This window comes from Mustela erminea, chromosome 12 (assembly GCF_009829155.1).
Source record: "Mustela erminea isolate mMusErm1 chromosome 12, mMusErm1.Pri, whole genome shotgun sequence".
Lineage (NCBI taxonomy): Eukaryota > Metazoa > Chordata > Mammalia > Carnivora > Mustelidae > Mustela > Mustela erminea.
The window spans coordinates 33,772,487-33,784,843 of NC_045625.1; the positions used below are offsets into that span (position 1 = coordinate 33,772,487).

Genomic DNA, 12,357 nt, shown 5'->3' on the forward strand with positions numbered 1-12,357 from the left:
TCAGCCAAAACCCACGGCCTCAGGTAGTGAATAACTTTTTCCTTTTTTCAGCCTTTCACAAATGGGACAGGCATTCTAGCTAGTGCACTGTGTAGTAATTCTGACTCTGGTTCCTGCCTCTTATGAAGCACTTTAGTACTTTTGATTCTCGACAGGAATTAAAATTACTACACATCAGTACCAGACTCAAAACCCAGTGGGCCTTTGGTTTCAGCCCTATAACAGCTTGTGTCTGTGTTCCATTTCTAGCCCACAAAAACATATATATTGTTTCAAAGCCTGGCTATATCTTTTGTGCTATTTATTCTATTGTCCTGTGTGTTTAGAGCATAGAGGTTACATCAAAATTCAGTATATTGCTGTAACTAGAAGTAATTTCTCAGTATCTTTTTTTTTAACATTAGAAGTAATTAGTATAAAAGGAATATAATCTTACTACAAAATGTTTAGAAAACAAAATTACTCATTATCCATTCATTCTAATCCACCCCATGTTAGCATTGAAAAATATTTCCTTATTTTCTGCATGTCATATTTGTAACAATTTTTATCATGATTTTAACATATATTGTTCCAAGCATTTGTCCATGTTGATATGTAGTCCCTGTGACCATCATTTTAATGACTGCATATTAATCCACCAAGCTGTTCAACTGTTATTTACTTCCCACATTATTGAGAATTTAAGGTGCTTCCAACATGCTTTTAGAAGTTCTCTGTGCAAATGTGTTCTTTCCCCTCAACAGTGTGGATTTGAGGGATGAAGGTAAGAGAGGCTTAGCAATGGGACTGCCATAATTCTACACAGATCATTAGCCCAAAGACATTGCAAGACTATCATAATACATGGCTGAGGTTCATACTGATGACCCTGATATATGAAGAGAAAAGGTAAAATCATATGTAAGTAAAAAAAGGCATTTCAGAAAGATTCTAATCCAAAATGGTTAATATAGCAAGTTCTGTAATTAAAGGGATAAGATTCATAAGGGATAAAATTCACAAATCATAAATTCATATCTAGCACTGCTGGGCAAGAAATTACAAATTTTCATTAACTTCCAAATTAGAGTATTTTGTGTCATACTAATAAGCTTTATTATTTCACTAAAATACTAACCTGATATTATTTACACAGTCTTCATGAGCTTCAGAAAGTGTTTTTATGTGCTTTGAAGATATAGGGTCAAAAAGCAGAACTTCGGTCTGTTCACAAGCAACAGTCAGCACCGACCTGAAAGCAAAGGACACATTTAGTTTTCTAGCATTCTCTTATTATTGATATGCACACTTATAATTACACAAACTATAATGCATACTTCTTTTTGCCCATGTTAAAAGCAAGTATTTGTAAGATTGAAACTATCCTTTTTTTTTTTTTTTTAAGATTTCATTCATTTATTTGACAGAGAGAAAGCACAAGTAGGCAGAGCAGCACACAGATTGAGAGGGAAAGGCAGGCTCTCCACTGAGCAGGGAGCCTGATGCGGGACTTGATCCCAGGACCCTGGGATCATGACCTGAGCCCAAGGCAGTCACTTAACCGACTAAGCCACCCAGGTGCCCCGAAGCTATCTGTTCTTGACAACAGTAGGAAATGGACTCTCAAAATTATGGTGGAGCAAAAACTGATACAGCTCAGGTTTGGAGAGTACCCGTATCTATCATGTGTGTACCTTTTGATATGTGTATCTTTTGAATCAGCAATTTTTTTCTGGGAATTTAATCTAAAGAAATAATCATTTATAAATACAAAGAAGCATATATAAAGATATACCTCACCATAATGAGAAATCGAAAGTGACCTAAATGTATGTGAAAGAAGGAATGATTGATCATTTAAGCCATGGTATATAATACTCTGCAATATCATGCAATGTTTAAAAAGCTAGGGATAGTTTCATGTGGATATGAAAGAACTCCCAAGATGTTTTAAAATTTCTTTATTTTTTGGAGAGAGAAAGAGAAATAAAGTGCGTGTGTGAGAGAAAGCTGGGAGGTGGGGGTGGGGAGGAGCAGAGGAAGAGGGAGAGAGAGAGTCCCAAGCAGGCTCCATGCTCAATGTGAAGCCCAATACAGGGCTCGATCTCATAAGAAAGCAAAAGCAAGAGTCAGATGCCTAACCAACTAAGCCACCCTGGCACCCCCAAAACATATTTTTAAATGAGGAAAGCTGGTTGTAAAAAACATGCACAGATGAGGCAACTTAGGAGAAAAAGTCATATATGACAAATTATATATATATATATTTTTGACAAATTATGTATTTCTTTATCAGTATCTATTATAATGTACTGAAAAGGGTTTGGCATATATCCTACCAAACCAGTTAGATACAATCAAACTTATATATTTTGTCCTTCATGCTTTTTAGTATTATCTCTTAGTTCAGCACTTTCCCATTACAAACTTATATTATTATAAACGTTTTATAAGCCACATTTTGATTTCTGAAAATCAACTGTTTTTTATTTATTTTTAAGTCTTAGTTTTTTGTAGACACTGGTCTTTCGGATTCAGATCTAGCAAATGAAATCCTGAGTCTTAAAACTGTAGGCCCTCCCAATTCACAGTTCCAATAACAAATGGAATTTGTATATTTAAGATGAAAATAGTGAGACAGGATTTAAAAAACAATTTTTTTTTTTAAACTTATCTCTATACCCAGTGTGTGGCTCGAATTCACAACCCCAAGATCAAGTTACATGCTCTACCAACTGAGCCAGTCAGGTGCCCCCAAATAGATTTTTTTTTCTTTTTTTAAAAGATGTTATTTATTTATTTGACAGAGAGAGACAGTGAGACAGGAAACACAGCAGAGGGAGTGGGAGAGGGAAAAGCAAGTTCCCCACAGAGCAGGGAGTCCGATGCAGGGCTCGATCCCAGTACCCCAGAATCATGACCTGAGCCAAAGGCAGACACTAACGACTGAGCCACCCAGTGCCCCCACCCCCCGCAAGACAGAATTCTAAAAAGCCAAAAGTTTCTATTCAGAATAAACTTTTTAGATAAAGCGTGAGGGGGAAAATCTAAATTAAAGTATTTTCCATATTTAGTAGTCACGAAATTGTCCTTTAAAAGGTGTCTGCTCTGCATAAACCCTTTTTAGAAATATCTGGACTTCAAAACTTGAGTATCTGAAGGACTTTTGTGCTAGTTGACCAGCATGAATAAAAATTAGTATCCGTTAATTTTAGAAGATAATAAACAGCCATCTCTTGTTGTTCCTCACAAGGGTTATGGAATGAACTTTACTCCTTTTTGTGCATAAAAGTGAATCAGGGGTGCCGCTGGCTCAGTCGGTTAAGTGTCCAACTCTTGTTTTCGGCTCAGGTCATAATCTCAGGGTTGTGAAATTTAAGTCCCACAGCAGGAGGAGCAGGGTCCTCTGTGCTGGGCATGGAGCCTGCTTAAGATTCTCTCTCTCTCTCCCTCCTCCTCACCATCCTCTACTCTCTCCCTTTCTAAAACAATCAAACAAACAAAGTAAATGAATTAGTGATTCTGGGAGAGTCTTGTTAAGTAAGAGATGTATAAAACTGACAGTCATTTCTTTGTTTTAATACAATCTATTTTTGTACATGGCCTGATTTGTAACTTTTTAAAATGAGTATCATTTGTCCCAAAATCAAGCCTATACTTTTCTCATTGGTTAGAAATGTGACCTTAACATATGCTGGTTTTTTGGGGAATGCTATATCCTATTCTATGCAATACCACCATACTATTTTAATTTCTAGAAGGTTTTATATATGTAAAGCAAGATGAACTTTGCTTTATGAACATTTTTTCGGATGGCTAATATTATACTTTCTTAATGTTTTCTGAACATTGGGGGTGGGTGGGGGGCTAATAGTATGCTTTGTCATCTAAATGAATTTTAGATACGGCATGTCAGATCCTACCAAAAAATCTTGTTCAGGGGCTGCCTCAGTGACTCAGTTGGTTAAACAACTGCCTTCAGCTCAGGTCATGATCCTAGAGTCCCGGGATCAAGTCCCACATCGGGCTCCCAGCTCCACAGGGAGTCTGCTTCTCCCTCTGACCTTCTCCCCTCTCTCTCTCTCAAATAAATAAATAAAATCTTTAAAAAAAAATCTTGTTCTTATTTTTACTGGGATGCACCGACTTTATAAATTTGGTAGAATTTATATCATTTAATACTGAATCATCCCACCAGTAACATGTCTACCTTCCCACATATTTGAGATTTTCATAGCATGAGTATCTTGGCAATTCTTGGACCTTTAAACATCCTTATACATTTCAAATCAACTTATCAAGTTATGTACACACACTCACATACAAATCCAGCTATGATTTTGAGACTATGCTAAATCTATAGAAGAGTTTGCATAGAGAGCACCTAGGTGGAATAGTGGGTTAAGTGTCTTGACTCTGGCTCAAGTGGTGATCCCAGGACCCTGAGATCAAGCCCAACTGAGGCTCCCTGCTCACTGGGGAGTCTGTTTGTCCCTGTCCTTCTCCTTCTTCCCTCCGCCCATACCCCTGCTTGTGCTCCTCTGGTCTCTCTCTCTCTCAAATAAACAAAATCTTAAATAAAAGATTTTTTATTTTTATTTTTAAAATTTTATTTATTTATTTGAGAGAGAGAGAGAATGAGAGAGAGCATGAGGGGAGAGAGGTCGGTGGGAGAAGCAGACTCCCTACTGAGCAGGGAGCCCGATGCGGGACTCGATCCCAGGACTCCAGGATCATGACCTGAGCCTAAGGCAGTCGCTTAACCAACTGAGCCACCCAGGTGCCCTATTTTTTATTTTTTTAAATAAAAAAAAAAAGTTTGCATAGAATTGAGATCATTACAATAAAAAGTCTTTCAGTTTATGTACATGGTGTGTTTTTATATATCATGGAGATTTTCTCCATATGGGTCACGCCTATCTTCTTAGATTTATTCCTGGGTATTTGACACTTTTTTAATGCTTTTATTAATGTTCTTTTAAAATTTTTGCTTTCTTTGTTGTTGGTGTGCAAAAATGCAAACTAGTTTTAAAATTATTTATCCATTAATCTTGCTATTTTAATACCTCATCAGTAGGTTATTTTAGGTCTTTTTTTTTTTTTTTAGATTTTATTCATTCATTTGACAGAGAGAGTAAGCACGAGCACAGCAGGCAGGAGAGGGAGAAGCAGGCTCGAAGAGCAGGGAGCCTAAGGAGGGGCTCAACCCCAGGACTCTAGAATCATGACCCCAGTTGAAGGTAGATGTCCAACAACCGAGCCACCCAAGCACCACTATTTTAGATTTTCTCTATCGATGATCATATTATCTACAAACAAATGCTTTTTTCTTTTTTAATACTTTTTTTGTTACTACACTGGGTTAGAACTTTCAGTATAATGTTAAATAGAAATGCTAATATTAGCAGGCATTCCTGTCATGCCTGACTTTCAAGAATACATTCACTGTTTCATCATTAAGTACAATGTTTGCTGTGCAGTTTGTTTTTCTTTTTTTGGGGAGGTAGATTCCCATTATTGGATTAAGGAAGTTCTACTTCAAATTTGCTGTTTTTTTTCAGTAATGTATTTTCAATTGCATAAAACAGTTTTCCAGCATTTATTAATATTACCCTATATTTTCCCTTCAGTATGTTAATGTAGCTACTTACATTGTTTTATATTCTACACTTTTCATTTCTACCATATTGCTTAATTCAGTTGGCTAAAATCGTGGGCTCACATTTCTGGCTTCCCTTCTTTTGCAGATGTTGGCCCTGCAATTTACTAACTGTCATAATCTCCAATCCCTTCAAACATAAGCTTTTTATATCTTACATTAAATATTTTATATTGCTTCTAGCTTTTCTAATTATTCTCTGTTGAAGGGTTGGCCCAAACCGTCTACTTTATAACTTCTAGAAAGCTACAATCTCTGCCTCTTGCATCTGAATATTGTTGGATTTATCTGAATGTTGTTTAGAATGGTAATTCTGAATATTGTTTACTTGGGGGATTCTTTTTGTTTGTTTTTTTTTTAAGACTTTATGTATTGAGAGAAATAGCACAAGTGAGTGGGGAGCAGTGCACAGGGGGAGGGACAAGCAGATTCAGCATTGAGAGAGCCAGAGGTGGGACTTGATTCCCCACAACCTGGAGACCACAACCCAAGCAGAAATCAAGTCAGGACACTCAACTGACTAAGCCACCCAGGTACCCTGGGGATTCTCTTGATCAGTTTGTTTTTCATTTTTGTCTTTTCAAAGACAAAATTTTCTCTGTTGAGTATTTGTATTGAAATTCTACTCTTTGTTACTATATTTCCTTCCTTCTGCTTTCTTCAGACTTTGCTATTATAGATAATTTCACTATTCTCAATATTTTGAGATGGATACTTAGCTCATTAGTTTTCCTTTTCCAGTTTATTAATAACTATAATTTTCCTGGTAAGTATTTTTTTATTTACATCCTACAAGTTTTGAGACATATGGTACTTTCATTATCATTTAATGTTAAATATTTCTAACCTCTGCTATCATTTCTTATTTGGCCCATATGTTATTTATAAATGTTTCTCAACTTGAATAAGTTATCTTTTTGTTATTCATTTCAAATGGTCACATTGTACTAAGAAACTGTACTTCCATGATAACATTTTGAAATGTGTCCTTTTAAGTGAAAAGCTATAAATCTTCCATTTTGTTTGGAAAAAAAAAAAAGGCAAGCAGGAGATAGCTGTTACAGTGAAGTATGGTATTTTTTAAAAAGTTTAATATTCAATAGTAATAAAAATTAACATTATGAATAAAAACTTGAAAACATTTTCAAAGTAAACTAACCTATAGATTATATATGCCAAGTGATAGTTCTAATTAAGTTGCTCATCAACTAATTTCCATTGTTAATTTTTAGAAACTGTAGCCATAATCTTTTCTTTGACCCAGATGCCCATGTCTGCACCAAGAAGAGACATAGGTAATTGCATAAAGCGCTTCCAAGAATGTCCACATTAATTGGTAGTCAGTAAGTAACTTGGGAGTCTTCGTTAGTAAAAAAATTATTCAGCATCAACAGAATTGTTCATGGAACTAAATCCTCTTCTTTTTTTTCTTTTTTTTTTTTAAGATTTTATTTATTTATTTGACAGAGATCACAAGTAGGCAGAGAGGCAGGCAGAGAGAGATGGGGAAGCAGGCTCCCTGCTGAGCAGGACCCTGAGATCATGACTGGAGCTGAAGGCAGAGGCTTAACCCACTGAGCCACCCCGGCGCCCCACTAAATCCTCTTCTTTTAAGGTTTTGCTCAAGTGTAATTAAAATTTTTTAGCATTTATAATGCTTGCGGTTAAGACTATACTTTCAGGGATGGTTTCTATAGTTTGTTACTAGCGAAGTTTCTCTGAACTTATAATGCTTGCGGTTAATTTTATATATGAAACATGTATTCAATTATATTAATAACTAAGCCTCAAAAATAATCTGTTGATATATCATGTTTTATTATATCAGACCTAATCCTTCAGCCCAGATGAGATGTAATATAATACAAAAGTTAAGAGCAAGCCAGGATACAAATCCTTCATGTTTAATGACATTTCTGCTTCTGTTTCCTCAACTAAATGTGCTGGGTACTGAGATTTATGTTGGTGGTCATTTTCATTAACAAAATTAGTGTTAGGATGCCTGGGTGGCTCAATCAGTTAAGCATCTGCCTTTGGCTCAGGTCATGATCCCAGGGTCCTGGGAATGAGTCCTGCATTGGTTTCCTTCTCAGTGGGGAGCCTGCCTCTCCCTCTGCCTGCTGCTTCCCCTCTTTGTACTCTCTTTCTCTGACAAATAAAATCCTTAAAATAAAATGAGTGTTACTGACACCTATGATGGGCAGATATTTAGTGGGTTTTAGCAAACTTATTCCACTAAATAATGGTGAAATTCATTAATAATGATAAAATTATAGATCTCCATCCCAGAAGTGATGACATCCATACATCATACCTATAGGCCCCATTCATTTGCTGTGGATTCTTTTCAGTCATGGAAGTGCACATTATGCCAAGAGAGTTAATTTGTGCCAGCAGTAGTGTTATTACTTTCATCTGACTGCCCTGTTCATCTGTCTGGATCTCCCCAGAGGCTGCAGTTCTCACAAATGACTATGTAAGAATGACCAGGAGGGTGCTTGTGAAAGGCAGACAGCCCCACACTGAGGGAACCCAAATGGTCACTGGGCATTTGCCTATAGATTTTTTTTGTTGTGGGAGGGATAAGGAACAATTAGCACCGATGCTGTAGCCCTCAAGTAAGATGTTTTTTTCGCAACTTGCAGTGCCAGCTCTTAACTCTATAGCTGCTATGTAATGGGTTACTCTGGGAGGTTCCATGGAAGACACTCAATGTGCTTGGGGCAGTAACTATTCATCCACTATGGACATATATCAATATTTTAACAACTGGTACAGCTGAACCAATGTGTATTAGCCGCGAATCAGGCCTGAATGCAGCATACTGCCCTTCAGAGCAAGATTCTAAGTGATGCTGTTCTTAATTTTGTTTTGTGTCTGCCTGAGTTCTACTATAATGTACCTCAAATTCTTCTTCTATGATAAATTTGTTCGTTTTCTCCTTGAAGTTACCAGTTTTTGATACATATATTTAGATCTAAAAGACTCATTCAAGGGACGCCTGGGTGGCTCAGTTGGTTAAGCAGCTGCCTTCGGCTCAGGTCATGATCCCAGCGTCCTGGGATCGAGTCCCACATCGGGCTCCTTGCTCAGCAGGGAGCCTGCTTCCCTCTGCCTCTGCCTGCCATTCTGTCTGCCTGTGCTCGCTCTCTCCCACTCTCTCTCTGAAGAATAAATAAAATCTAAAAAAAAAAAAAAAAATCTACTCCTATTCATGGATCCCTGTCCAATAATAATTATAAAAAAAAAAAATAAATAAAAGACTCATTCAAGTTAAAAACAGTTTTATCTTCCATGTGAATTGAACTTTTATCAGCATACAGTGACCTCCTACCTCTAGTAAAATTTTTTGCCTTAAAGCCTAGTTTGTACATTAATATAGCTCACCAGCTTTTGTTTAGAATGTATTTGATATATTTTTGTCTATGCTACTAAACATTGAGTACTATTATATTTATTATAATTAGTAACATTTGGACTTATTTTCAGCCATTCTTTGTGCTTTTAAAAAAATTATACCTTTTCTTTTTTCTTTTCCTTTCTTGCTTTCTCTTGGAATATTTTCTTCTCATTCCATTATTTTTTCCTCTAGTAGGCTGGAGATAATATATTCTTTCTTGTCTTTTAATCTTGCAAATTTTAACATGTAAACATTAAAACCTACAATTAGGGGCACCTGGGTGGCTCAGTGGGTTAAAGCCTCTGCCTTCGGCTCAGGTCATGATCCCAGCATCCTGGGATGGAGCCCCGCACGGGCTCTCTGCTCAGCATGGAGCCGGCGTCCTCCTCTCTCTGCCTACTTGTGATCTCTGTCAAATAAATAAATAAAATCTTTAAAAATAAATAAATAAAACCTACAGTTAATATGTCAAATACTCCCTGAAGAAAGTGAGAAATTTAGAACATCCCTTCATAATTATTTTCTAGCTTTGTTAATTGCAAAAGACAAAACTGAAATAAGATTTATTTTCACATACTTATTTCCCACTTTCTTTGTTCTTCATTCTTTCTACCATCTGAGACCTTCCAGTTGAAAACTCTTCCCTGTAAATGTAGAATTCCATTATTGAAGGTCTGGTGGCAAACCCACTGGGCTGTGTTTGTGTATGTATTTATTTAATCTTCAATTTTGACAAAAATGAAGAACCCATCTTTGATGGGTATAGACATCTAGATTAGCAGTGCTCTTCCCAGCATACTAAAAATAATCACTTCTGATTTGCACTATTATTGGTGACTAACTGATTACTGTTTCTCATAATTACACCTTTGAGGTCTTTTTTGGCTAGCTTTTAAGATTTTAATACTTGTTGTTCTGGAGTCACTGTATATGTCTAGAAAGGACTCCTGCTTAAGATCTGTTGGGCCTTTTAAATCATGGTGTGGTGACTTTCTTCAGTTCGTCAAGTTCTCAGCTATTATCTCTTCAAAATTTTTTCTACCCATTATCTATCTCATTTTCTTCAGGAGGTCAAGTTCTCAGCTATTATCTCTTCAAAATTTTTTTCTACCCATTATCTATCTCATTTTCTTCAAGAGGTGACCAAACATATAGTATGCCTTTTCTCTCTATGCTCCATGTCACTAAACCTCCTTTATCTTTTCAACCTCTGTATCTTTTTTATCTCCATTCTAGGTAATTTCTTCATTTCTATTTTCCAGTACACTACTTCCCTCTATAGCAGTGCCTAATGTGTTTTCATAAAGGATACCGCGACTGGGGCGCCTGGGTGGCTCAGTGGGTTAAGCCGCTGCCTTCGGCTCAGGTCATGATCTCGGGGTCCTGGGATCGAGTCCCGCATCGGGCTCTCTGCTCAGCAGGGGGCCTGCTTCCCTCTCTCTCTCTCTCTGCCTGCCTCTCTGTCTACTTGTGATCTCCCTCTGTCAAATAAATAAAAAATAAAATCTTTAAAAAAAAAAAAAAAAAAAAAAGGATACCGCGACAAAGTCCCATATATTATTAACTAATCTATTAACATCGAATTTCATTTTTCAAAATGTTATCTTGAGATGATACACTTATTTTGATAAAATTGTTTCTGTAAAATATTTTTTGAATTCTTAGAAATTACCTCTACTTCTTGCATCCTTTCATTTCTTTTTTAGTGCCAATTTTTTTCTAGTCTGGTCTCTATTAAATTCATATTTTTAATTCTTACCTTCTATGTCACTTTTCTTTCTCTGTACTGAGAAATCCTTATAAATCACAGTGATAATGGTACCCAGTAAGCTGATATAACCTATATAACTGAAGGATGTAAGAAATTATCTCATTTAACACAGATGTCTTTCTTTCCATACAATTAAGTCCCATAAAAATCTGGAGCATATCAGTAGATGTAGTAAGAATAATAAAAAATTGTGACACAACTATTTTCACGTATCACCTTGGCATAAATGGAAAAGAATGGCAATGTGCAATGTTGGTAAAAGTATGGGGAAATAGGCACTTTCATATGTGTGTGATAAGAATGAGAACTAGTAAAATCTTCACAGAGGGCAATTTAATAATAGGTATCCAAAATCTTCATAACTTTTCACTCATTCTAGAGAATTATCATTGAGGACATAAATCTAAAAATTTTGTTTATAGAGGTTTTATTTAAACTAATGAAAAATGTTAAATAATGTAAAAATACAGTAACATAGGTAATTTACAATATATTGTCTAAAAAAAAGCAGGCAACAAAATAATATGATTCCACAATACATTAAAATAAACATATGCGGGGTGCCTCAGTGGCTCAGTGGGTTAAAGCCTCTGCCTTCGGCTCAGGTCATGATCCCAGGGTCCTGGGATCCAGCCCCGCATTGGGTTCTCTGCTCAGTGGGAAGCCTGCTTGCACCCCACCCCCCCACCTACTTGTGATCTCTGTCTGTCAAATATATAAAATCTTAAAAAAACAAAACAAACAAACAAAAAAACCCACACACGCAGGGGTGCCTGGCTGGCTCAATTGCAAGAGCATGTTACTGGACCTCAGGGTCATGAGCCCTACACTGTGTGTAGGGATTACTTAAGTAAATGAATAAAACCTTTAAAATATAAAGAAATAAAGAAAAAACATATACACACAAAAAATTCCTTGGATAGCCATTTAATCTCCGGGATTATAAGTGATGTTTAGGTCCTTTTTGCTCATTTATTGCCTAGGTTTTCTAGAGTATGTATCAATTGCAAATTAAACAATATTGAATTATTATTATTTACATTACTAACTATTTTAAGTACCAGAGTACCTAACTACTTTTTACAAAACTGTCTGTAGGGGATAGTAATTGTCCAGATTCAAACAGAACTATCAGTAATATATTCCTCATTCTAATAGCACTGGCGATGGAAATTCTTTCTTTAGAACTCATTCTACTCCTCTCATCACGTACCGAAAATCTCACTTCCAAAGGGGAGAAACAGCTAGCTACTTCTGAAAGCCTGACAGAACAGGTAGTAGGATGGGAGGAGAGGAGTTGGGGGATGGAGAAGACAGGAACCAAATGTTTATCAGGAACAGATTCTTGGTACTTTGAGGAGCTTTAGGAACAGGGTTTTGTTGGGAGAGAAAATTGGGGAGGGGATGTTACATGAATAAACTGCAGTAGTTTCTCCTCCCTTACCTGTATTCATATGCACATTCATTGCTACAGGTTCCACACAACTGCTGCAAGTAGAAACCCCAGCACCAAGTGTAATTACGAAGATGCATATGCATAAGTGA

The 12,357-nt window shown here is 36.5% G+C and overlaps 1 protein-coding gene across 1 annotated transcript in view; it reads right to left on the reverse strand.

The window, feature by feature from the left end:
• The window catches only part of DCAF10 (DDB1 and CUL4 associated factor 10), a 47,290-nt gene that overhangs the window by 33,073 nt on the left and 1,860 nt on the right, over positions 1-12,357 (reverse strand). Inside the window, exon 2 of the mRNA XM_032306638.1 lies at positions 1,121-1,234. Within this exon, the coding sequence (XP_032162529.1) occupies positions 1,121-1,234 (114 nt within the window). The remainder of the gene's footprint in view (positions 1-1,120; positions 1,235-12,357) is intronic.